Genomic DNA, 27,928 nt, shown 5'->3' on the forward strand with positions numbered 1-27,928 from the left:
TTAACTCCATCTTGCTCACACTGCTCAAGATTTTGCACTACACCAATCCTACCAGAAGTCTGCTTCAACTGTGTCCATGTGGCACTAACACAAGAGCAGCAATCACCAAAATCAGGTAGTTGATTCCAAAGTTAGATGGGCCTTAAAACAAGCTCACCCTGAAGTCAAACCTCTTTTTCCTTTTTTAATTCAAGTCACTGCAACTCATCTTTCAGGCATTCATCTAATGAGTGAAACTTCTTTTCCCCTCCCCCTGTTACCACCAACCCTTGCAAACATCTCTTTAGCATTATCTTCCAGCACCTTTTTAACATGGCCTACAAGCTAATTTCCCTCAGTCTGCCTTCACATCACATGAATCCTTCCATCATTTTAGTTGACCTTCTCTGTAGTCTAACTTTCCCATTGCTTTTATCTATAAAGTGAGGCTGAATGCAATGTGTGTATCTTAACTTTTTAATTTGTCACAAAGTTAAGCAGCTTATGATCGGCTCATGATTTGAGTAATTAAAAAAAGGAAAAAATAATCAGCACAGGCAGAAGGTTAAGAGTTACAATGAGAGAGAAAAATGCACACTATAACAGGGAGAAAAAAAATACAAATTCCAAATGGCATACCATAGAGTTAAGCACTGTACTTTTACCCTCCGAAAATATGGAGGCAGTGGTTCTCCCCTACTCAGGTACAGGTAGGCTTCAATAGAAAGAGAGAGACTTTATCACACTTACACATCAGAAGCAGGCGCCTTTTTAAAAGGGTAAACTCCTGGAGTAAGTTACATTGGACAACAACGTCTTTACAAATAAACTAGGGCTTGGTGGCTTAGATATCAACTCACATTTAACAGTAATGTACATTTAACAGACTGACCATGTAATGTTTTACATTTGGTGAAGAGGGAATGTTTACAGTCACCATTTTAAGTTACCAGGATAAAACAGGACCTCCCTGCACTACATTGACTGCATCCTTTCAAGAAGAGCAAACAATACATGCAACCAACCTCTTGTCCATACTTCACTGATTGATCAGAAGGTAGTGGCTCAATCTCCCCTTCTACCATGGCCCCTTCCAAACATTCGTTCAAGTTTCGATAACCGTTTACCTGAAGGGGATACTGGCCAAAGGTCTCTATCTTGGAAAAGGTCTTGCCTGAATAAAGGAGAAGGAAAAAAATATAAACCACCTTAAAACACCAACAGAAAACACTCTCTCTTCTCTAACTTATTTTATCATATACAACTATATGTTTCCTACCAAAACAACAGCTTGTAACGCTCCACGAAATCTTGCAACAAATCACGCAAGATCTTTCATCGGGCAGGCAAGTTACACATGTCATCACAGTAGAGAAATTAGGCCCCTACGGCTCATCTTCTCTAGCGGTGAGACCCTTTACAAATCTATGTTCATAACGGTAAGCATTTAATAGAGATTATTACCCTTTGGAGAACAAACTTTACATTATATTCGCCAGCACTAAGACAACTATATAAAGATACTCTTATCTATACACCTATTGTAATAGCGAAGGACCAGACAGACAATCTCACCAAGAAACTGCAATAACACACAATGTCACAAATCACATCATAGATCTACACTACAGCAACAATCAAACCACTCAAAAAAAGAATTAAACGTAAAACAAAAAAATCTCTAACTTACCCTCATGGACCCCTTCCGTCAAGAAAGTCCCATAGAAGAGTTGCACCATTGGGTTCTCTGATTTGTCTTGAGGGCTGCTGTTTTCAAAAGGAGATTGTACGCATTTTGTTAGACAGAAAGGGAGCATATGGGTGAGTTACACTTGCCTTTACAAGAATACACATATATTAGAATTTTTATTTTGATGGCATCAACAAAATATAACCAACATTAATATAACTGGAGGAAAAAGTAGCAAAAATGGCTCAAAACACAAGCTATGAGGGAATAGGTTGTGTGTGTGTTTAAATCCTCAATTAATAAGTAAGAATTACATATGCTGCCCTCCCCCCCCCTTTTTTTTTTAAGGCCACAAGGTATTAAAATGGACTTAAATTTAACATCTAAACCTCAGCCTTGGGCTTTGTGCCTAAAAACAAACCAAAAGAAGAAAAAGCCATTAGTTTGTACTAATACTGATAATTATACTCTATATTTTGAAAGTGCCTTTAGAAGGATCCCAAGATGCTTTTGTAAATATCATCATCCCTTTTATGTAGATAGGTAACACAGAGGTGGGAGTGACTTGCCTAGATCAGGTTACAGAGTAAGCCAGTGGCAGAAACAAGACTGCAACCCAGGAGTCCTGGATACTTGACTTCTATTCTAACCCATACTTGCTCGTTCTGGATAAGTTTGCACTCAGAACTCCAGTTATGCTTTTTTAACATGCCCCTTTATCCTTAAGGACAAAAAAATTACTCTTCTGCACTTAAAAAAATCATCAACAGTTATTTAAGTGTAAAAAGCAGCTGATTTTCATACAGCGTGACCCCGTACACGTCAAGACTTTTTATTATAATTGTAACTATCACACTACAGATTAATGCACTATTCAATATGAATTTACCCCATTGGCTGTAACAACTCTAAAAAATACAATATGGAGTTTATTACCTGGTGGACAATCCATGTTGAAGAGTTCCATAAAAGCCTATGTACTCTGCAGGTCACAATGGCACTGAATAAAAGCACCTATCTAGGGAAGAAGTGCTGATGCAAACATAGAATGCTGAATATTATTGAAAAGGGATTATCCTGACTGGTGCAGTGAAGAAATGGTTTCTTCATTTGCCTAAAATATTAATTTAAACTCTAACATCTATTAGCCAAACAGCCTCATTAAAAATCTATTTTTCTGGACATTAAGTAAAAACAACCCAAAACATAAAAACTCACTTTACATTCACAGAAAGCTGGAATGCATCCTCTAGCCAATCCAGAAGCTTGTGCGTGACTTCGCTCACATCTTGCTAAAAGAGAGCCAGAAATTGGACAGTGAAAGATTCTACCAAGAAAATGCTTTGATATAAGCAGGATTTATTAAAATCTCACACTTTTTCAAATATACTCACAAAACTATTGTGGTATCTCTAACCATGTGAATGACCTATACGAGCTATGTGTTGTTACCACTATTCTAGATCAAAGATGAACACTTTGTCCTGCACTGTACTAAGTCAGAGGAAACTATGCTGGGGACATGGAGAAGAAGTCAAGTTCCAAATCTGATGATCCCCAACAGCAACTCCGATAGCAGTGAAGGGACAAATTTCACACTGACTATTTAACCGTCTTTTTGGTAGGCACGTACCTTTCACTGTCATGTATCTTTAAGAGAGAGTTTTACACACACTTGTCAGGTGAAACACAGACAGGCAAGTGTTTGGAATTATAGTAGCATTAAGTGAAATATGACTGTTTACATCTTTGCTAGGGCTGTTCTGAGAAAAGCCAAGAGGCATTGTATCCATTTTACCTGCTGTTCGTCAGCTGATTTAAATGCGCCTTTTAAAAGTTCCAGTGATGCAGTGGGGTCTACAAATTTACGATGTGTCCCCAACATTAAAGCAAAGAGACACTGAAGTTCCTGCATGAATGCAATATTTCTCTTTTCCTAGAAAAGAAGAGAGCACAATAGTCTACTGCTCAATAAAAGTAGGACACATATATGAAGAGGTAAATTACAGGGCCAGCACATAGGAGGTTAATACAAGGGACAGTCTCAGAAGAGACCAACTTGTGTTAGGAACCCATATCTCCTTCCCCATGATGCAAGGATCTTTCTTGAAAGCAAATCTGATCGTGAATTAAGCACATGGGAGAACTGAAGAATTTGCAATGGTTCCTCAAAGTGGGAAATCTGGGATCAGGAGAGGTGCCAGAAGTAATATGGCATCTAGAATAAGAAGGCCAAGCTGTACTCTAATATTCTGAAGTTCAGACTTGAGCTAGAGACTTGGGGTATTAAGGAGAGGTAGGGGGGAGACTGAGAGGAAACAAGTCCTGAATTTCCAGAGTCACCAAAACAGATTAACAAGACACAGATTTTCCACTCTCTCTGCAGTTCCTAGTTTTTGAGAAAAATTTATGAGAAACTTTCAACCATTTCTGTGATAACGCATTGTCCTCAAGAGCAATTTCCCACCCTTGTCCACAAGCAGCAGCTCAGTTTTTATAGAGTCACGAATACAAACTGCCAGAATCCCCTGGAAGAGGCAGGCATTTCCAGGAGAACTTACACTGCGACTTCGACAATTCTCAAGCATGCGCTGTGGGAGAGAATAACCAAGGACCAGCCTACGAAATTCCGGCAGCTGGAAGAGAGACTGAAAGGAAAAAATGGTTAAAAGAGACTGTCCGGGCTGGTCAACTCAAGTCTGGTCTTGGGTCTCATCTTCATTTCCCAAGTCCATGTCATTCTTTGCAGACTGTATGTTTTCTTACCCACCCCCAAATTCTTCAATGACTTTCTCCTCAAGAAATAAAACCTTTAACAGCTCTGCCCTTCCTCTTCCCCAAGACTCAATTCCCTCCCTCCATGCCAACTAAATTTTTCAAGTAAATTAAAAGAAACCTTTTGAGAAAGAGTGAGGAGAGTTCTTCCATTTCACACTGGAAATTGGAATGATAGGGCAGGGGAATCAATCATACCCCCAGAGAAGCATTTCGGTAACTGTTCCCCACTTCGCCCCAAAAACAGAAAAAAACCCACCCCCGACACTTATCTGCTGATGTAAAAAGAGCCCAAAGAATTAAGTGTGTTTGGTTCTTCTTTCTGCTGTCTCTTCTCATTTTACTAATCACTAATAATAATCATTAATGATGCACTCAGACTAGTTTCTTATTATTTCAGGCATCTAAGCCACTGTACTCCATTAACTGGAATCGGATACACCATATGCTGTGGAGCCAGCATTCACTCCAGTAAAATTACATTATCACCACTTTACCAGTCTGGCTTCTGTCATTCAAGAAGTATTTTACCATTGCACCATGACACAGGACACATATTTGTGAATAATAATAAATACATAGATATATTTACATAGCCTTTTTTTCTCATTTATCTCATTTTTGCCCTGACTACTTGGCTGCTGTTTTTGAACAAGATCAGAGTAAAATATTCTGCCACATAAAGAAAATCACACTATAGATCATTTTTGTTTAAAACGTGAAGCAGAAACCTGGCGGGCCTGCACAATCTGCTCTCAAATCTTAGTTATGCAATTGAAGTCTCTCAAAAAAACTGCATCCCAGGGTGAAGACACCCAGTTTTTCTTTTTCTATTAATGTGAAGTTGCTGATAGGAATATGGAGAAATATAGACTAGCTAGCTGGCTCACTGTGACCTTGGAAAAGTCAACTAACTTCTCTGTGCCAACATTTGCCCACCTGCAAAAAGAGGACATTACTTCCATCGTGGAGGTGCCACAAAGCTTATTTAATTGCAAGAAAGGCACGTTTTGACCCCAAAATGGCAGGCGTTACAAAAGGGTATAAAGCATTACTGTTACCACTGCATTACCTGAATGACTGCGCTAAACCAGCATGTATTTCCAATGTTCTTCATGCCAACAGGCCAGTCATTCACTCTCCTCCAGTCATTCTGCTTGGGATTCTCTCCCCAGACTTCACACCGTTTCCTTTTGGAGCGATTTTTGTTTTCAGCATTTGCTTTGTGGGGCCTGTCAGAGGACAAGTATGCAAACGTCACATTGTAAGAAAGCATCCCCAGAGTCTTGACAGCCTTTTAAAAGGGACAGAAACTCATTTTGGTATGTAAGCTTGGCTAGTCAAGTAACCACAACAGAACAAGACAAAAGGAATTGGACACTACTGCAGTCCCAAACAGGAGACATACATGGAGCTGGCTCACAGACTGGCATACAGTGCCTGTCACCTCTAGGACTATTATGTTATTATCTATCTATTATATTACAGGTCAGGGTCACATTGTGCTGACAGATACTCACAGCCATCCCATCTGCCTCACAGAGCTTCCATTCTTAAAGGTGAGAGGTAGTTGGGTGAATCAAATAGGGCCTGGAGGGTGGAACTGGTAACAGTACTACAAACTTTTTTTTCATAGACCTACATGTCAGATTTGTAGACAGAGCATATTCTGTTTATTAGTTAATGGAGATAAACTCAACAAACGCAACCCAGTTAAAAAGGGACAAAGTGAATGGCTGTTTAGTAACCTAGTGCCTAGAAATTAAGGCAGGAGGCCTCAGTACAGTTCTTAATGGATAGGACCCACAAAAGCCTCTACGTTGGTCACATCGGTAGAGGTGGCAGGGACAGGATTGGCCATGAGGATAACTAGCCTTCAGTATGGTAGTGCGGTACTGCCAGTCTCTCCAAGTCAGATACAAAGTACCTTGGCGACAGTCCCCAGAGGGTGATAGTGGAAGCACCTTCCATCACCACTAAGTCCTCTTAAGTTGAATGAATAACATTTGTTTTACAGTTGATAAGAACGCACTCTGCATAAAGCCCCAGGGTCCAGGTAGAAGCAAAGAACAAAAAGCAACATCCACATTCATTGACCTGTTCGCATCTCTTTCTACTGCTTGAACTTCCAGAGACTCCAGTAAGCTGAGAGCAATGACTGCCTGGAGGTCATCTTTGTTATCAGGAGTTAGATCAATCACATCTGGAAATTGAAGTGGAGTTATCAGTTTTACACTAGAAGCAGTGAAACATTTTAAAAAAAAGGCCAAGGACCAAACAATTTTAACACAATTTTGCTTCATTAATGCAATTAAATCAAACAGCAGAAACATCACAACTTTAAATTAACTCCATGTCCTTTTAGTTTAAAAAATAAATACTCTACAATCTAGCAGTGAGCTGGGAAAAAGGTGTGCACTCCACGATGCTACTGAAAGACCAGGATTTCTTTACACCTTGATTAGGACATGGGAAGTGGATAAGCAGCAGTCTGGATTGGTCTAACAAAAGGAAAGTGAATGGGCCTTAATTAAAGTTCTTAGTACCATAGAGTCACAGATTCCAAGGCCAGAAGGGACCATTGCGGTCATCTAGTCAGACCTCTTGTAAGCCAGAGGTCTTCTGCCCCCAAATAAATCCTAAATCATATATTTTAGAAAATATTCAATCTTGATTTAAAAATGGTCAGTGACGGAGAATCCACCACAATCCTTGGTAATAGTTCCAACGGCTAATGACCCTCACTAGTAAAAATTTGTGTCTTATTTCCTGTCTGAATTTGTCTAGCTTCAACTTTCAGCCATTGAATAATGTTATACTTTTCTAAGATAGACTGAAGAACCCGCTATTAAATATTTGTTCCCCGTGTAGGTACTTTTAGACTGTAATCACCCCTTAACCTTTTCTTGTTAAGGTAAACAGATTGAACTGCTTGAGTCTATACCTCCAAAGTGTTTTATCTAATCCTTTAATCATTCTTGTGGTTCTTCTCTGAACCCTCTCCAATTTATCAACATCCTTTCTTAACTATGGGCACCAAAACTAGACACAGTTATCCAAAAGCGGTCGCACCAGTGCAAAATACAGAGGTAAAATACCCTCTTGACTCCTACTCAAAATTCCCGTTTATGCAGCCAAGGATTGCTTTAGCCCTATTGGCCACAGCTTCACATTGGAAGTTCATGTGCAGCTGATTATCCACCACAACCCCCAACGCTTTTTCAGACTCACTGCTTCCCAGGAAACCCCCCATTCTGTGTGTATGGCCTAACGTCTTTGTTCCAAGATATATACATTTACATTTGGCTTTATCAAAATACATATTGTTTGCTTCCACTCAGTTTAGCAAGCAATCCAGATTGTTCTGTATTAGCGACCAGTCCTCTTCATTAATTACCACTCCCCCAGTGTTAGTTACTGAAATGGCTTTAAGAAATAAAGGGGTTTAGTTTGTTAACATTTTGTGCAAAGACTTGGCATCAAATTCAAGTCAGACATTGTGTACTACTGGTCCCATATTGAGTCTTGCGAATGCTCAGCCAATTACAAGGTCACTTGGTTTGCCACCTATTTGGGAGTAAGAGAGTGAAGAAAGCAGCCATTTTGAAACAGATGGGCCTTAAACAGCAGAATAAAATGTAATTGACTGCCCCCCCCCCCAGCGACTCCTGAATATGGTGCTTCTTATTTTATAAACCTGTTTAGTGCATAACAGGCAGCTCAATTAGGGAACGCATTGTTTGTGCAGCATATTTGTCTTTTACATGATTAAAGGAAATTCTTTCCAGTTACTTGTAAGTTTAGATTTATATATATGTTTCCTTAAATTTTAGCTTATATTTATACTTGGGGTTTTGTTTTGTTTTGTTTTTAAAGCATGTAATTGCTTTTAAAAACAATTTCCAGTTATTCAAACTCCTCGTTCACAGTAATCTGTCTGGGAGAAGGTCATCTGGCCTATTGTCTAGGTGCTCTAGCTGTCAGTAGCGTTATTCAGCTGTGCAGTAACATAAAACAGATTTAGCTGCTGAGCAGCAAGAACCCGTTGAAATGTGGTAAAGTAAGCCCCTCCCAGAAGTTAAAAATACTTATTTGATCTTTAGATATTTGAAGCATGGCTCCGTGCCCCTGCCAGATACTATCTTTCCAACCATGCTTCTGGCAAAAATCAGCTCTTGGCATTTATCTGTTTCCAGGAAAAGGGTGCAGTAAGCTACCTTCTAAGGAAAAATCAGCAGTGATTTTACAGCAATTAACATCAACAACACAGCTGTGCTTGTGGTAGCAATTGTGTAATATATAATGCAGATGGGGCACAGGCTATTTACCTTATGCCATCAAAGCCTGTCTCCACCAGTTGCTCCAGGTAAAATTTTCAAAATCAGCTAAACCCTATTGACTTGCAGTGGTCCCAAGACACTTAAGACACTCAGGTGCTTTTGAAAATGTTACCCTTAGTGGCTGCGTATGTCACTGTTGCTCTAACATCAGTATAATTTTATAGTACAGACACACTCGCAGGTACTTAGGACTACTATCCTGCTGGTTCTTGGGGCCTAGAGGCTGGAGTAAGCTCAAAAATGGTAAATGTGTGAGTGAATGAAGAACTACTTCTCCAGCTGAAAGAGAAACTGGATAGCGAGGAAGTTCTTGTGATAAAAGCAGCTGGTTGTTCAGTGGGCAAGGCCGATCAAAGAGTGGAACACAAGCTTCAGAGAAAGTGCTTGAAGACTAGTTTAAATGCTCAAGAAAACACTAAATGGAGGAGTTTGGTTTCCCCAGGCTGCTAACAGGTATCTGTAGAAAGAAGTACATGTCTTAACAACTATCCTCAGTTCTCTATGCTATGGTGTATGACTGCCTTAAGGTCACAAAAGGCTACCAAAGCAGGGGAAGCGATCAGAGAAGGTCACAAGCCTCCAGGAAGAGCTGTTAGTTCTTAGCAGACAACTGATTTTAAAAATGAAAATAATTTCAGCTGGACAACTGGCATGCTGAGCACTGCTTATGGCCCTATATTCCAGTCTTTAGTTATAGTTATTCTTTACTTGTAGGATACTAGAAATGGATGGAAAACATTAAGCTCCTTTTGGCTACCTGAGTTACAAGGCCCTCCCCAATGAGAGCTTCTTAAACCCAGTCCTGGCCAAAGTCCTTCAGCCACTAAACTTCTGTAATGCTGTACAATAAGGCCGTCTGTATTTTATGTGTTGACCATAATGTTCTAGTTTTCCAGTTGGGTGGCAGGACCTTACTTGGTAATTATTTTGTTTCCTTCTTAACTGTATGTTATCAGCAACCACTGTTTGTTAGTTCTACCATGCAACTCATGGGCATGGAAGATAGGGCGTTTTGCCAATCACTTAAGAGGTGTTTACTTGACCTGGGAAAAAATGTCAGCTAAGTGGAAGTACTCTCAGAAACACTGGACATTCAGAGCCTGATCCCAGGAGCCTGAAGTACAAGAGGGCCACAGAATTAAAACCCAACTGAACACACAAGAGAGCACTCTTAATGAGAAATAGCATCCACCTGGAAATAAATAAGAAAATAATCTAATAAATGAGAATCAGTTTAAAAAAATCAGGTAGAGTGAAAGTAGGGCTGACAATTACTAAGCAATTTGTTATTGCTAGAATTACACGACTGTGCCATACCATTCATATTTTATGTGAAAGAGTATGCTGTAAAGCAATGAGGGCACAAAGAAAAAAAATCTAAGAGCCTAGCACATGTTTGCGCAAGACAAATAAACACTAACAAAGAGGTCCATAAAACTGAACCAATTTTCAGCAACTTCAAATCCTGTTAAATGTACACATTCTTTAACCATTTCACTTGACTGACATTGGTTCAACTAGCAAGGACACCCTGCGCCGGAGCTGTACCTGCCCTATGCAACAGAAAGGGTGAAACAAAAAGGTGGAGTTCTAAAGTGGACTCAGTTGTTCCCTGTTGCCTCGCTATAGGAATTCAAAGTGACAGTTCATCCACTTGGTGAAAAGAGCCGAAGTGGGGCTTATATAGGGCACAAGCCTTGTGGTAGCCCAGCAGAGTGAATTTCACCCCCAGCAATTTCGTATCAGTGATAAACCCATCTCACTTTCTGAGAAAGAGTGACCAGGAATGCACACAATATTCCTGATAAGAATGAACCACTTACTGGTGGGAAAAAAATGAGGAGTACTTGTGGCACCTGAGAAACTAATAAGTTTATCTGGGCATAAGCATTTGATAAAGGAGGGTTTTAGCCCATGAAAGCTTATGCCTAAATAAATTTGTTAGTCTCTCAGGTGCCACAAGTACTCCTTTTCTTTTTGCTGATACAGACTAACACGGCTATCAGTCTGACACCTGTCACCTACTGGTGGGGCGCTCTTTGCCCACAGCACTCCCTTCACAGTCAGATGGTTCCGCAGCGACTGCTTCCTGGCCTGGCTCTTTAACACGCTCCTCAGTGAGGAAGTTGACTGCTTCTGTTAGGTCACCATTTGCGGCCTGAGAGGAGAAAGGGGGGAAGGGGGAAATAGCCAAGCACCCATTATTCCAGATTCTTTTATATACATCTGAATGAAAATCAACACCATGCACGTGAAACAGAACACGCTGGCACCAAGTCAGCTTTCTCCAGCCATGAGAAAAAGCTGACTGCCAGAAAGGAGTTAAAATTTTAAGGCTGAAATTTGACAGATGATAAACAGTTAGGGTTCATTCTACACCGTGTCATTCAGTCAACTCTGGTTCCCTTAAAAGAGATTAGGGCATTCACAGGCTCGAATATCAGGAAGATATTTAAGCACATACTTAACTTTAAGCATGTGAGTAACCCACTGAAATGAGACTACTCATGTGCTTAAAGTTAGGCATGTGCCTCAGCATTTTAGTCAACGGAAGCCTTATTAATGGGTGGAAGCACTGTGTCCTCAAGAAGTCATGAGTGTGGCCCTCTGCATTGCTTTATAATTGTAAGAATGAGTAAAGGAGCTACAAGGACCACATGTTAAACACAGACCATACAGCCCATATCACAAGAGAAATAACTTTAAATAACATGGGTAGACAGACCTAGTTAGTTTTAGGGAACAAAGCAATGTTAAAATTTACAAACAAAATGCTTTTTCCCTCCCAAAACTCTGTAATCAATTAATTCCCTTGAATTTAATCCAATATTTTACTACAACTCCCACTTGAAGAAACATTGAAGGGGACTTTTCTGTTTGTTATTTGTTAGTTTCCTTCTTTTTAAAAAAAAAAAAAAAAGTCTCCTTGTGCACAGTCAGCATCAACAGCCACCTCCTGGCTGACAGGCCTCAAGAGAACAGTCTCCAATGGTCCCACACTAGGTAATATTAGTACTGTACTACCCTTCATTCCCTCCCAGTTTTCTGTTGCAATTTATAATGCATACAATGATTTACAGTAGGGATCTTTCCAGGAAAGTGTTTCTTCTTCTACCCAGGACCTCTCATATGCCTCTCTTTAGAGCTTACGTTGTTCTGTTCCCAGTTCTGGCAAAACGACCACAAGGCTGAAAGCACAAACCATAAGTCTGTGGTGGTTGTTTCAGCTGTGGAGAATTGTGAAGACTGTTTAGCTGAAGGAAAACTTATTTTACTCCACACTTTTATTTATTGTTATGCTTCAGTACATACATGAAAAAGCCCACTTGAGACAAACCTCAGTGTTCCCCAGAAATGATTCCAGCATGTCAGCATAATACTTGTAGTTGCAGAACAGACTCTTAAAGCCTACTACTGGAAAAATATGGGGACTGCTCCTGTTGTATTTTGATTCAAAATGTAGAAGAATGGCTATTAATCCAAAGAAGGGTTACTCCCATTCAGCCATAACATCATATGCTGCACTCATGTATCCACCCACTCATGTAGGTCTCATGTCTTGAAAAGAACAGAAGTTAGACAGGGGATAACTTAATAGGTGACTTGATCCATCCTCCTGTGTGGACAGAATTGTTCCCTAAAAAGAAAAGGAGTACTTGTGGCACCTTAGAGACTAACCAATTTATTTATTATTTATTTATTTATTATTATTAGTCTCTAAGGTGCCACAAGTACTCCTTTTCTTTTTGCGAATACAGACTAACACAGCTGTTACTCTGAGAATTGTTCCCTGTAGCACATAATCTACTACTTTTGTCGAGTCCAGTTTTGAGCATCTCAAGCAAGGCAGTATTCTAATATTTGCATATTACAAATGCCAAACAAACATTTGGAGTTTAAATGCTATTTACAGAAAGTTCACATACAGGTTAAAGCTTGAACCAGCGCACACAACAAGACAAAGTCAGCAGAGACTTCCTTTCAACAGAACATTGACGACATTCACAGCATCTTCGCAAACCATACTAACCTTCAGGGCTGCATGAAGGAATGAGGGATCCTGAATTCCTGTGATTTCTCCCAAGCGGTTTAAGAGCATTTGGAAATTCTGTGGTACAAAGGACAAAGAAAGCTCATGTAAGGAGGTGAATGAGAAAGATACCAAGCTTCTGCCGTGCTTGTCAGGGGCTCACTTACGATTTTAACTAACACAAGACCGAACACTCTGAGATAATGACACTGTCAGACTTCAATCTGAATATGTTAGAATTCTTCCAATTGGCTTACAGACTAACATTAATTTTTGTTTGTATTTAAAAGAGAATGTTAAAAGGTATATCTGAGAAGAAATGGTAAAAATGCCAATAGCTACACTGGGGGAGAGGGGCATCAGTGCCCCATGTAAATCAATCCTCTCAAAGAGAGGCAGCATGTGCATTACCACATATAAGGAGCCCAGGGAATTTGTGTGGGTTTGATGGAGGGCTATTTTAAGCCTAGTTGCACATGCCATTTGTGTGTGTCACTTCTCACTTACAATAAGGTGCCAGAGATATACAGCACAGTGGGCCTGGAGAATCCTCTTCCCCTCTTCCCACAAGAAGCTCTGAATTTTTGGTTAGCTAGCTGCTTGTTGGTTGAGTTACATCTCAAAAATTTTTCAATAGAGTGACTACAACCAACCCTTGACCATGAAAAACATTATTTTAGGTTTCAAGTTCTCTCTTTTCTCTCTAACATCAGGAGTAAATTATATCAGAAAAATAAAAAATTCATATCTGTGACCCTATACAGGGCTCCTCAGCGCTTTATTCCACATTTCCCTTATTTACTGTGTCTGAGGTTGCTATGGGGGATAAACAGGGCAGTCCAGGCTGTGGAGTTGTCAATATGGGGGTGATCTGCAGTTTCACAAGTCTTTTTCACTGAGTCTGGGTGGTGCAGCATGTCTACTTTTTCAGAGCCTGGCCAAGATAGGGGCTGGAATGATAATGAGGTGGCTGAAGCTCAAACTGGATAAGATGAAGGGGATTCTCGCTGATTGTGGAAGCAGCTCAAGAGCATGGTGGGGACAGTATATGCTCTTCTTATTGGGGGAGATAGTTGCAAATGTAATTGACAAAGAGTGGCTGAGAGAAGCTCAAGGAGCAGTCAAGGGACCAGAAGTCACAGATGGCTTTGGTGGCCAGAAATCTTTTTTTCCAACCTCCACTTGGTCTAACAGGTGTGATAGATTCTCTCTATTGAGAGAGCAATATCCTTGTCAGAGCAATCCAGGCCTTTCCAACCTCCGCATTGAATTATTATGAAAGGCAGATGGGAATGCCCTTGACCACTACAGCTTATGCAAAATGTGGAAGATAACCTGAGGGAGTTCATGGCACCAGTTTTCTACAGATCACACTGTGATCCTATTCGCTTCAGAATGAGTCAAACAATTTTAGTCAGGAATGGTCAGCATTTGGTCTGTCAGATCTGAAAGCCTAGGGTTCCAATAACAGCATGGTGAAAGATGCTTTTCAGCCTTACAGGTAGACAAAAGCATTCATCTACTGCACAGAGGTAACTCCAAAGTCCATATGGATCACCGGACAAAGAATTTGTGGTCAATGGAGTAAGATAAAAGGGTTATATTTTATCAGTAAATGTCAAACTTGAACTTCATCACAATCACATAAACTGACAAAAAACATTTCCATAGATAATTATTGAAATTTACAGATAGAAAGAGTAAGAAAAATGCTGCTTGAAAATTTATTAGAGTTTGATCTATGGATATTTACTTTGTATATTTTGACATACAATGTTGACAATATGTTTTTTAATGGCTATAAATCTTTAACTTTTGACTCTCAATATTTACTGTCATTAAATAATTATTGTCTGGTGCCCCATAATCTCCTGCACATGAAAATCTGAACAGATAACAATGAAAAAATGTTTTAAAATAATCAATATTAACCATCAAAATGATAAAAAAAATAAAAACTGAATTCTGCCAAGCCTAATGATAATAACCCACTGCACATCTGAAAACTAATAAATGCTTCATACAGACCTAGTTACTTTGTATTAACTGCCAGTTCTGGCATAAACACTGAATCAAAGGATTGTCCTTTTGTAGCAGTGGTCATCAGCTTTACTGTCTAAGCATCCCAGTGCTATGAATAACTTTAGAGACAGCAGTGAGCTAGAGAGGTCAATTGTCCATAAAGAGTTAGAGCTCTTGATTATTCTAGTCCATGACAATTCTTCCTCCACAAGAAACATTTCAGCAACCTTCTAAAGCTAGCATTTTGTTTCAACTGGAATTAGAGAGCATGAGATACAGCTTTGCAATGCAGCAATCACGAGTGTAGGAAAAACATCAGCACCCAGAAAGAAATACCCACCATCACTTCTGACATACTTGATGTTAATGAGGCTCTTTAGAAGCCCACCCTCAGTCCTATCCAGAATTTTAATCTCACCAATTTGTACAATTCTTTGATCCTAAATCTATTGCTCTGCAATTCCACTGTAAGATCCTTCCCATAGTCTGATAAGACTAACAGTAACTCTACATATTCAGATCTAATTTGGGTCATGTTTTCCTATGGGAATTAAGCAAGTCACCTTTGTTTCCAACCATCCATCAAAAGTACAAACAGCAGTCATTCAATTCCTGTTATTTCACTTAGAAACACTGTAAAACAAACAGCAACATCAACCTACACTGGGCTTTACAGAAAAGCGTGAACCACAGCGCTTGCCCCGAAGAGCTCGCATTCTTTATCCTTTTCATAATCTACAATATATAAAAAGCCAAAAATAAAAAATAAAAAATTCTTGAGAAAGTATTGAGTAAAAACCAACTTACTGCCCCACCCAAAAGATAAACACTTTGGTTAATTCTTGGATAAAAACTCTCCTCACTCCCAAAGCTAATCCTGTGAGAAAAGAAACAGGAAATTCTTAGGACGAGCAGGCAGTACAATGGGAAATTTCATGCTGATGAAATGCCAACATTCTGAGGATCGGAGCTGCAGTTCTTTCACAAAGGCAAACCCATTATATCATGTTGCTAATTTTGCTGCCACACCAAGTTGTATTCCTGTTGCTTAACTCCCCTTTGAGCTGCAGGGCATATTTTTTTTTGGTCTGGAGGAAAACATAAAAAACTTAACTTTTACCTACATCTAACCCACGTTAATAAAAAATGCACAATAACTAAACTCAAGCCAGGACAAGACATGTTGTGTACTCGAGGAGGAACAGTCTTACTGTGAAAAGAGGGACTAAGCAACTAGAGTCAACAGGCAACTCTCTGTCGTAAGTGGTATCCCGAAGGCTTCTGGTGCAATTTTATCCAACCTTTAGTTAAAGACTATTTTCTACTCGCTAATCAGTTTGTGTTGGTCCTCTGAGTGCTCAACTAATGCGTGTTTTATTGCACTAGCATTTTAGTCACAAGACTAGGGTTTAGCAACTGAAGGTTTCCTCTGTACAACATATTAAGAGGGTTTGCATTCATGGCCAACGAGCATTGGCAAGTGCCAACACACTTGCACTGGCATGTTTTAAGTGTCATATTTATTATATGGTTTAAAAATCCCCACTCTGTTCTGACTTGTCTTTGTGTTGTGCCACCTCGGAAACTGGACATTAGTAACTGAAACAATTATAATATACGGCAGCACCACAAACATGCCTGGCACATTACAAGAAAGGGAGTCCCCTGCCCAGAAGAACTTACAATATATGTTAAGACTATGCAACAGAATAGGATGATAAACAAGGGGCTGACAGAGGGGAAGATGATGGTGTGGTCAACTAAGGGAGTGATGAGAGTCCGAGATTTATTACGTTAAAATGACTATGGAATATAAACTACCTGAAGTAATATGGGATTTAAAGCAGGAAAGGATAGAGGCAGGATAGACAGGTTCCAAAAAGGGACTGCAGAAATAGCAGTCAACATGAAGGACAACACAGTGGCCTGTATGGAAGCAGCACACAAAATAGGTGACCTTTACCCCCTGCATTTTAACTTCACATTTATCATGCTTGAAAAATAGATACCAAGAAGATTAAAAACCTACAAATGAACAACAACAACAATTGCAGTATTTGTACAGTAAAACCTTTTGCAATGAATGAAAATAGTTGGCCATTGCTTTAATGGCCATATGCAGACTCCCAGTCTTGCACAATTTTGACATTAGGACTGCATAAATACTGCACAATTAGAAACACAAACAAAATCAATCGCCTGTTCCGACAGAGTTCTCCAGTGCAGAACCCACAAGAGCTTTGAAATACATGATGGCTTTGGAGCGAAGTGGAGAGCAAAGGAACAGCCAAATTATCTCAAGAACATAGGTTCCTTGAACATCTTGGATTGGGCTCAATTCCAATGAATGCACCTTAGGCAAGTCCCTGACCTTTCAAACTTAAATGAGATTGAAAGTGAATCTATTCATGTTCTCTTCGTGTTACACGTCTATGGACATACAACTTGCATCCTTCAGCATAGTTTTAATTGGTGCCTCTAAAGGCAAGTAATACAACCTACATTCAGAAAGACTTCAGAAGATGTCTTTGTACATGGCACAGAAGTTAAAGGTGGCTGTTTTAATAATGGCAAGAGGTAAAATGAATTACTGGGAGATTTTAAAGGCAGAAATGGTGTCCACAGACTTCGTAGCTTCCAAGGCCATAAGGGACCATTATGATCATCTACATAACACAAGCCAGAGAACTTCCCCAAAATAATTCCTAGAGCAGCTTTTAGAAAAATATCCAATCTTAATTTAAAAACTGTCAGTGATGGAGAATCCACCACAGCCCTTGGTAAATTGTTCCAATGGTAAATTACTCTCACCATTAAAAATGTACACTTTATTTCCAGTCTGAATTTGTCTAGCTTCAACTTGCATCATGTTTTGGATGGATTATCCATCCATTGGATCATATTATACCTTTCTCTGTGAGACTGAGAAGCAAATTATTAAATATTTGTTCCCCCTGGAAATACTTCCCCTAGTGTATTCCCAAACATTTTTCCCAGTTGGGCAGTGAGATAGAGTGGTGGATAGTTTTTCAGAAAGTTATTTCTTGCAAATTATTTTATCCCTATGTACTAATCCACCTAAAAAATTTAAAAGTGGAGTCCCAAGAAAATTCTAAGCCATTCCAACGATGTCTGGTGGTAGTTTGTTTGTTTTCTTTTGTTTCTGTTTGTTTAAATGTAACACTTCAGTCACTAATGAAACAAGACACAATTCATGCTGTTAACAGCAGAGGTATACTTTAGAATCCAGATAGATAAATATTCACTGGGGTTAGCCTCCTTCATGGAGACAGAAATTCATACTTCCATAGCTATTCTTTTCAATGGCCTGCATGAATCAAGCGGGGAGGGGGGGGGGGAGTTTCAGTGGGATTCCTAGTGTGCAGATGTTCTTTGTAGACATCTGCCCTGTTACTAACTGATCCCTCCAACGGCACCCTTGGCAGAAAGCACAAGGAATGAATGGGCATGGAGCTCAAACTCTTTTCTTCACTTGAGACCTGTCCCTCCAAGTCAGTGTTGAGGCACATTGACAGTGTAAGCATACTGAGATGAGGGAGGCTCGCATTGTCACTGCTTGTCCCGTACACCTTCCATAGAATAATTCAGTCTTCAGCACTGTCAACCAGCAACCTTACACTAAACTTACCTTCCCCCAGGATACGTTTACTGCTCCCACTTAAGGATTCAAGCATGGGTCTCTGTTCACCACAGGCCTGATCCAAAGCCCACTGAAGGCAAAAGAAAAACTCCCACTGACAGAAGCTGGAAACACCCTGTCATTATGATATTTCGGGGTGCAATCCAAACCAGTGAGGGGCTGTCACTCCTGCCCTGCAACATGGGGTGCCTCACAATGCTTTGCTGCTTTAGCTCCCAACCTGGGCTCCTCAGAAACAGCATGCAGGTCACATCCTAAATGTCTATCTGTGTGTAGCCTCAGCCTTGGTCCAGCAACTCTGACCCAAACAGTCTGTCAGCAGACAACAAGCCACACTCCAGCTTCCAGCAATCTTGGCTACTACTTGCAGGGTGATCCCAACACAGCCCCTGTCCTGGATTTCTTCCCCCAAAAAACATGTGTTCTGCATTGTCCAGCCTTCTGCTGGTATATTAGGTCTGTTGCCCTCTAAGGGGATCAATATACCACAGTCTGCAACCTTAAATGAAGCTACCCAAAACAATTCACAATCCTGGATTCGTTTTAATTAAAGAAGAAAAATAAAGTTTATTTAACTACAAGGAGATCGGTTTTAAGTGAGTATAAGTATAAAGCACGAAAGTCAAAAATGGTTACAAGAGAAAAAGATAAAATGCTTCCTAGTACTAAACTTAACAAGTTCAGCTTGGTTCAAGATGAAGACCCTTATCACATGCTTCCAGCTACATTGCTGACCAAATTCTCAGGCCAGGATCTGCTCCCAAAGTCCAATGGTTGTTTCTTTTGTCTTTTGGGTGAAAAGGCAAGAGATGGATAGGGAAAGATAATTTGGGGTGTTTTTGCCCCTCACTTTACAGTTCAATCAACCTTTGAAAAGCATTTTCCTGAGGGTTACCCCTAAATAAAGTTCATTCCTGCTGTGGGGATGGAATCAAGAAACCTAGTGGTGAAAGAGGTTCCATAGAGTTGTTTGCTAAGATGCATATCTGTTTGTTCCTGCCCCCTTTCCTTGGCAAAGAATGACCATTTGATAAATGACTGCCCATCAGCTTTGATGACACCTGGCTAGAAGCATCAGCTTTGTCCTTTGTCTTTGAGAAACAGGTTTACCCACTCCCCAACCTTGTCTAGTAAACACACTTCAATCGTGATTTTAACTTATGTTCATAACTTTACATATAACGTTGCCACATATATTTCACCATGACATTACTGACCAGCAGGTTATTAGTTTTCAAATGATACCTTACAAGGCATACTGTGAACAAAGATTATTAGAACAGTGCGTAGGGTGTGAATACAGGGTGGACTTGGGTACAGTCACTCCCAAGCAAGATCTTCAACAGACACATGAAGCTCCATAGTCAAGGTGTTCTGAAAGCTGTGTCCATTCCGTCTCAGATGCACAGATGTGGTGAAGAAAATGAAGACATCACGAAAGATTTCAGTCCAACCAGTCGAGAGGAACATTCATGCTTAGGTTTAAGGCACTTCCATTAAAAAGCTGAAGAAAACTTTATTAATATCAGGTTTCAGAGTAGCAGCTGTGTTAGTCTATATTTGCAAAAAGAAATGCATCATGCATCCGATGAAGTGAGCTGTAGCTCACGAAAGCTTATGCTCAAATAAATTGGTTAGTCTCTAAGGTGCCACAAGTCCTCCTTTTCTTTTTATTAATATCTTTGATCTCTCAAATCTTAAAATTCTTCCCATTTGACACTAGCTAGCTAACATAAATTGCTTTAAAATCACGTACAATGTTAAGCCACAAATCCATGGATGTTAGTGCAGCACAATGATGACAGAACATGACTCATGTTCGCATCTGTCCATACACAGCAAATCATCCCTGTATTATAGGAAACATCATCATTCCTCAAAGCTGCTGCAAGTCTTCCAAAGAGATCTCTTGCCCTTCAAAAAATAAACTGACGGCATCATGAACGCCCAATAAAGTAAACAGGACAACAGGGCTAATTTTGTGATAAGCATGCAAAGCAAAGAAGTTTGCAAAATGCACTGAACGGGTACGTACGGTGTGTACATGCCACATATTATAGTAACTTTTTTAATGTATTAACTTAAAAGACGGCAAAGGAAAGCGCATGGGTTGAACTTTCCTGGGTGCGAGTCTCTTTGGCCTGGAATACTTTTGACGGGCGACAACAGGACTAAAGGAAGGAATTAGCCTTTTTTGTGGTGGGAGCAGCTTTCGCCAGGGGACGAACCCCCGCCCCCCTGGGCCCCGTCACCCGGCGGCTCTCCGGGCGAGGGGAACGCCCATCTCCCCTGAAGGCCACAGCTGGGGGGCAGCGCCCCGGGGCCCTCACCCCCGAGGTCACCCCGGGGAGCGGGAACGCGCCCAAGGCGGCGGAGGGCAGCGGTTATGGAACAGACCAGAGCCCGGCGGCAGCGGGACCCTCCTGGCCAGGACCCCCCCGGCCCCCGCCGCCCGGTCTCGGCGGCAGGTTTCTATCCCCGGGGGCGGGACCCAAACCAGAGCCTCGGGCCGGGCCTGCCCCCCAGGGCCTCGCATCCAAATCTCTGCCCGCAAGCGGCGGCGGCGGCGCGCGCTCCCCGGGGCGGGGCTCCCCTCACAGGCCTATCAGCCCCCCCAGGTGAGCAGGAGCCCATAGCTACCCCGCCGGCCCTCACCGTGGTGCCCTGGCTCTCGGCGCCGCCCGCCGCGGCCGCGGCCTGCAGCTCCGCCGTCATCCCGGGCCCCGCTCGGCCGCCGCCGCCGCCGCCGCCCGCGGGAAACGCCGCGCGCGCCCCCGCCGCCCGGGGCCGCGCCCGCCCGCCCGCTCCTCAACCCTGCCGAGCACCTTCCCCTCCCCCCCCCCGCCGGGGCTGGGCACGCAGCGCGCCCCCGCCGGGCACAGACCCCCCCACTCGTCAGTGGGCACAGACCCCCCCTCATCAATGGGTACAGCCCCCACCAGCACCTGCTCAATGGACACAGACCCCCTCCCCCCACACTCATCAATGGGCACAGACACCCCACCCCACCTGCTTAGGGGGTACAGCCCCCCCCACACTCATCAGTGGGCACAGACCCCCCCACACACACTCATCAGTGGGCACAGACCCCCCCCACCTGCTCAGTGGGCACAGACCCCCCCACACACACTCATCAGTGGGCACAGACCCCTCCACCTGCTCAGTGGGTACAGACCCCCCCACACACACTCATCAGTGGGCACAGACCCCTCCACCTGCTCAGTGGGTACAGCCTCCAGGAAGCTCCCTGAGGCGGGCACAGACCCAGTCCCTGTGTCGCCCCCTCACACACCGCCCCCTGCAAGCCAGCACCCGGCCGTGGCACCCGCACCAGGTTGGAGCCTGGGCACAGCAGGCGGAGGCTCTGGCCCGAGGCGAGGGGGCCACGTTCCCACACCCCCGCTCCAGCACCCCCAGCTTCCCACAGCCTCATACCGCCCTAGCACATCTGCCCCCCGCCTACTGAGCCCTGGCTATGTCACAGCCCTGCCTCGCCCCAGGCGTCGCTAGGCCACTCCGCCAGCTCCATCCCCTCCCGTGGTCTAGAGGAACGTATTACCACGAGAGGCCCTGCTCTCGTACTCCAGGCAGCCCACAGAAAGCTCAACGCGCTGTAATCCCTATGAAAAGCAAACAAGCATCCATGAGGCCATACAGCTATCTATCGAGGGGAGTTAGTGGCCCACGTTTCCCACTGTCTGAGCACCTCACAGTCCTTAATTCAGTTTGGGGAGTGCTATTAGCCCCATTTTACACATCGGGAACTGAGGCACAGGGAGGCTAAGTACTTACCTACCAGTCATCTTACTTACAGGTCATCTGTGGCAGATCAGAGATTTAACCTCTCTGCTGATTATGTGGTGCAAAGTGTCCTTTCATCAGAAGCACCCCATCCTAAGCTAGTGCTCTAACCAGTGGCCCATCTTCCCCCCTTTCCTTAAACAGTATTCCCTTCCACAGCAACCCTCATAAAAGGATAGACCTGGCTACATGCTCTGAAAGTTAGCAGATTCTGTCTAGTTCAGACTGTCCAAACACCACTGCACTGTTAACATCACTGGGTCCCTTCAAACCATCACCTGAAAACCTCCTCACCTGTTTAAGCTGATTAACTATCATACTGGCTAGCCAAGCTCCAGTTCTTTAGATATTGCTGCTGGGCTACATATTCATTTTGAGCGTTGTAAACCTGAGCCCTCGTTACTAAGATTGTAAGCTCTTGGGGATGGACCATCTTGTACAGCACCTAACACGGGGTCCTAGCCCATACACTGGGGCTCCCAGGTGCTACTGCAATCTAAAGAATAATAGGAGGAGAGAATCAGCCCTGGAAACTCTCTGTGCTGGTTGGTGTTTTAGACTAGAGGACTACATGATATTTTATTTATGGGACTGCAACTGTTGCAATGCTGGGCTTTTGTCCTCTCATGTTCACAAAGTGTAATTCTCAAGGTTTTGGTGAAACATGCCTTATTCTGGTGCTGCCACCCCTTTCGCTGGCAGGCACATTAAGTTTTGTAACAAAATATTTTGAAAGCATTTAGCCTTCCCAGAAATATTGTCATGAAATTGTTTTGAAAATATGTCAATGAAGACAGTGCTTGTTTGGCAGTAAACATGCCCCTGGCCCTGTGGGAAAACCAAACACTGCAGCTTGGGCTTAGCGTGGGAAAGCTAGAAAAGTGTCCAGAAAGCAACAGAAATGAAACTCAGTTGTTTTGTTCACTGGCCAAGCTCAGTGAAGTGAAAAACATGCCCACATCAATGGAGGAAATAAAGGAGAATGGTAAAATTCAGGCTGTTTTACTGATATGACGCAGGGAAGAAGTGTATTTGCAAAAAATATACATATGGGGCAAAATCCCCTGCTATGGGTGATAGCCTAAGTCACAAGAAGGGGTGCCAAACTAGCTTTAATCCATTTGTGCATTCCTGATCTTAGGCTGGATTTGTACCAGACCAAACCAGTGGTGTAAACTGGAGCAGCCAAGGGGGCAGTCTGGCATTTGAGGCTGGTCTAACCCACATTTCTCTGGCCACACCATCTGCAGCAGGAGGGATGTGGCAGAGAAGCTGTACACCAGAGGAAGATACTCCCTCCCCCCCATGGTGGTCAGCCTGTAGGCAGCATACTAACTTTAGATTCCCTCTCTGCTGATTATGTGGTGCAAAGTATCCTTTCATCAGGAAAAAAATCCAGGCTGTATTTTTTAATCTGCCAGCATTCTAGAGCAATGTACTTTTCATTAACAGCAGGGTAATTCATTAGAAAAGTTACATGAATGACCACTCTAACTTGAGGCTGCTACAGTTTACGCTCTTGTCTAACTTTTAAATTGATATGTGAATCAATCGGGTAGTGATCAATGGCTCCATGTCTAGTTGGCAGCCGGTGTCAAGTGGAGTGCCCCAGGGGTCGGTCCTGGGGCCGGTTTTGTTCAATATCTTCATAAATGATCTGGAGGATGGTGTGGATTGCACTCTCAGCAAATTTGCGGATGATACTAAACTGGGAGGAGTGGTAGATACGCTGGAGGGCAGGGATAGGATACAGAGGGACCTAGACAAATTGGAGGATTGGGCCAAAAGAAATCTGATGAGGTTCAATAAGGATAAGTGCAGCGTACTGCACTTAGGATGGAAGAACCCAATGCACAGCTACAGACTAGGGACCGAATGGCTAGGCAGCAGTTCTGCGGAAAAGGACCTAGGGGTGACAGTGGACGAGAAGCTGGATATGAGTCAGCAGTGTGCCCTTGTTGCCAAGAAGGCCAATGGCATTTTGGGATGTATAAGTAGGGGCATAGCGAGCAGATCGAGGGACGTGATTGTTCCCCTCTATTTGACATTGGTGAGGCCTCATCTGGAGTACTGTGTCCAGTTTTGGGCCCCACACTACAAGAAGGATGTGGATAAATTGGAGAGAGGCCAGCGAAAGGCAACAAAAATGATTAGGGGTCTGGAACACATGACTTATGAGGAGAGGCTGAGGGAACTGGGATTGTTTAGTCTGCAGAAGAGAAGAATGAGGGGGGATTTGATAGTTGCTTTCAACTACCTGAGAGGTGGTTCCAGAGAGGATGGTTCTAGACTATTCTCAGCGGTAGAAGAGGACAGGACAAGGAGTAATGGTCTCGAGTTGCAGTGGGGGAGGTTTAGGTTGGATATTAGGAAAAGCTTTCACTAGGAGGGTGGTGAAACACTGGAATGCGTTACCTAGGGAGGTGGTAGAATCTCCTTCCTTGGAGGTTTTAAGGTCAGGCTTGACAGGGCCCTGGCTGGGATGATTTAATTGGGGATTGGTCCTGCTTTGAGCAGGGGGTTGGACTAGATGACCTCCTGAGGTCCCTTCCAACCCTGATATTCTATGATTCTACGAAGCGCATGCTGGTGAAGACATCAAATAAGTAACCCCAGAGAATGAAGTCCTCCATTTATCCACAGGGCAGGTACAGCACAAGCACCAGCAGGGCAAGCTCCTGCCATTCTGCACACTGCCCCTATGCCTCTCGCCTGAACTGCAGGAGGGGTCTCCTCAAGAGAGAGGGGAATTCATGCTGCAGGACTTCTCTGTTGGGATTGACAACAAGAGGGCCAGTTGTATTGGTGCTTGATATGGTTTGGACTGTTATCTAGTGGGGAATGGCCTGAGCCCAAACTCTTTTCATACAGTCCACTAAGCAGCCACCACATGGCAAAATTTGTGGCCACTACTTGAGCCCAGCCTTATCCAGGGGGTGCAGTAATAGCATCTGGGCAAGGGGATATGCCCAACCCCTCCTTACCCTGAAGAACACATCAACCTAATTTCAGGAAGGGAAGTTAAAAAAAAACAAAACAAAACAATAGAGAATCCAATAGCACTCCCATAGTAAGAGGACACACATTTACAAAGAGTTCTCTCGGTCATCTTCTCATGAATCATTGTTGATTTTCTGTTACAAAAAAAGAAGCATGTTTAACATAGTTGGTTTCCACAGTATGGGATCACCATCTCACCGGATCACATTTTTCCAGGGCTGATCATGACAATAACAGCCAAAAAAAAAAGAGGGAAAAAAAGCCAAGTTTGTCACCAGGGCCACAAGGTGGCGCTCTGACTATGCGGATTTCATAAAACAAACAGTTTAGCTGGTACTTCCATTTAGGCCTGGTCTACGCTACAGCGCTCGGTCAACATAAGCTGCCTTACATTGACCTCATTAGGTCAGCGTACACCCTATGGCCTTGCTCCCACTGCTGTAAGTGCCTTACTACACCAACCTAATAACTCCACCTCCACAAGAGGTGTAAGTCTTATGTGGGAGTAGTTAAGACAATGCAATGTCCCTGTAGAAATTGCATTACTTAATTTATTGCCTGTCATCCTGGAGCAGTGAAACTGACAAGAAAGCCAGTTCCTGGCTTCCCAGTCAGGCTGCTGCCCAGTCTCCACTCCAAGTCAGGCTGCCACCTGGGCTCTCTACTCCCGCAAAGAGTCCTGCTGCACCCCAAGACCTTAGCTTCCCACTCCCAGCCGGGCTGCCACCTGGCCTTTCTGCTCCCCAGTGGGAGCACAGCAGTTGACTGGCCTTAGGCATGGATCTCCCCCTGCCAGGAACAGGGGGCAGCCACACCAAGCTTCTTGGCTCCCCACTGGGAGCTCGGCTGCCTCAGAGTTACGAACAGGCTCCATTCCTGATGTGTTCGTAACTGTGAGGTTCTCCTGTATTTAACTGCATCCTTTGCAAACTGCTGCTTCCAACATGCAATGCTCCAGCTACATCTGAGTGGAAAGTTCAAGCATGAAGCTACTTAAGATGAAGCACTGCATGTTGGGAGAGGTTCTCCCCATCAGTTGCTGTTCCTTGTTAAAAATGTGGCTAGCTGCAACATGCTTCATCTTAGCAAACTAGGTGTAGGCCTCTGCTCCTGGGAAGTCACCGCCTTTCTGTGAAGTCAAGCTCTGTCATTCAACTGTGTTAATTCCAGTGTCTCCTATCACCTTAACCTGAAACAGGTAATGAGTGGCAGTTTATGAAACAGACGTAGTTGAAGCAGCTCAGATGAAATAAGTAAATCCAGACATACACGAAACCACTTCCTGGTGGTAAGATGCAGTGAATAGCTGACTCTCTTTCCACAACACAAAGGGCCATATTTTTAAAAGGTATTTAAAATCCCATTGAGTTAGAGACCAACGTGTTTTTGTGTGTCCTGTCTGCATCGTTAGGTGCCTAAATAAATGCTTTAAAAAAATCTGACCCAAACATACTAAATAAAGCACATTCCAGAAGGAGCATCTCCTGTTGGTTACTTACAGGACTTGCAGGTTCCAGAGAGCCACATCTCCACATAGAAGTGTTGTACTGAGAAAGAAGGAGCAGGAGGAATAGGTTGATCTGGAGATATGGAATATCTTAGGAAGTCCAAACTCCTAAGGACAGGAAAAATGACTTTGCATAAGAGTATTAAAGTACACTTACAATGACTGCCAGTGCATCTTCTTTTTCTATGCTTGCTTTCGTAAGCTGGAAGTAGAGCTGGTTTGAACATTTTTGACTAAATGTATTTTTGTTGAAATATGCTGTTTTGTCAAAGTTGAAATGTTTTCACAGGCACGTGTCAATTTCAACTAAGTTTTTGCTGGGACAGTTTCTGAGGTCCAGGGCGCTCTGCTCATTTCTAACCAGAGCAAGAGAGAGGAATTGAAAGCCTGTCCTTTTCGGCACACTTGCATTTCATGCAATCATTTGAAAGGTTCTGTTTTCATTCCAATGCCAAACATACAAGTTCTGAGACCTCAAAAAGTTGTCCTGAACCAGAATTGTCATCGTCTGGCCAGCTCTAGTTATGGGCTGTGTAGTGCTATCTTGAGATCCGTGTCTTGAACAGCACGGAGCACAAATGTGGCATGTAAAATATAAGATGATCTAGCTTACTGTTTGGAAGGGAACAGCCCCTCAACCTGCTTTTACCACCCCCTCCCCCAGTCTTCTGTCCCTGCCTGTCCAGATGTGACACTCAGAAAAAAATCTGGTACCCCTGAATTTGTACATCTGTCATAATTCCCATCAATTTCAGCACAACTGCCAAGGGAGTGAACAAAGGGAGCTGGCGATTAACTTCAAAGAACTTTGTTGGAGAGGAATAAAGATATTTAGGGCCTATTTTGTGAACTAATTGCATTTGCATATTTATGGGATTTACTGATATAGCAGTAATTAAAAACTATTTAGTAGTCTTAAAAGACGCATAACTCAGTTGCTGTTTGCATAATAAACACATCCCTTATTATGTTTATTACGTTTGCATAATAAACTCTTCCGCAGCCTGTTAAGGCAGCCATCCATTTGGGAGGGGCCACAGCTACATCACTGCCTTCCTAGTGAATTGAATGCAGAGGGCAACCGAGCACAGGAGATGAAAGGAAGCATTCCCAGCAGAGCTTA

The 27,928-nt window shown here is 42.8% G+C and overlaps 1 protein-coding gene across 3 annotated transcripts in view; it reads right to left on the reverse strand.

Moving 5' to 3' along the window:
- The window catches only part of USP28 (ubiquitin specific peptidase 28), a 42,296-nt gene extending 21,057 nt beyond the window's left edge, over window positions 1–21,239 (reverse strand). For all 3 annotated transcript variants that reach the window (XM_084611765.1, XM_084611764.1, XM_084611763.1), the window contains exons 1-10: window positions 21,153–21,239; window positions 12,815–12,892; window positions 10,810–10,942; window positions 6,542–6,647; window positions 5,517–5,676; window positions 4,231–4,317; window positions 3,468–3,605; window positions 2,888–2,961; window positions 1,670–1,746; window positions 1,005–1,153 (exon numbers count right to left, since the gene is read on the reverse strand). In XM_084611765.1, the coding sequence (XP_084467891.1) occupies window positions 1,005–1,153; window positions 1,670–1,746; window positions 2,888–2,961; window positions 3,468–3,605; window positions 4,231–4,317; window positions 5,517–5,676; window positions 6,542–6,647; window positions 10,810–10,942; window positions 12,815–12,892; window positions 21,153–21,212 (1,062 nt within the window). In that variant the 5' untranslated portion in view covers window positions 21,213–21,239. The remainder of the gene's footprint in view (window positions 1–1,004; window positions 1,154–1,669; window positions 1,747–2,887; window positions 2,962–3,467; window positions 3,606–4,230; window positions 4,318–5,516; window positions 5,677–6,541; window positions 6,648–10,809; window positions 10,943–12,814; window positions 12,893–21,152) is intronic.
- Window positions 21,240–27,928: the final 6,689 nt, after the last annotated feature.

Source organism: Lepidochelys olivacea (genome assembly GCF_965140295.1).
Source record: "Lepidochelys olivacea isolate rLepOli2 genome assembly, chromosome: 22".
Classification (NCBI taxonomy): domain Eukaryota; kingdom Metazoa; phylum Chordata; order Testudines; family Cheloniidae; genus Lepidochelys; species Lepidochelys olivacea.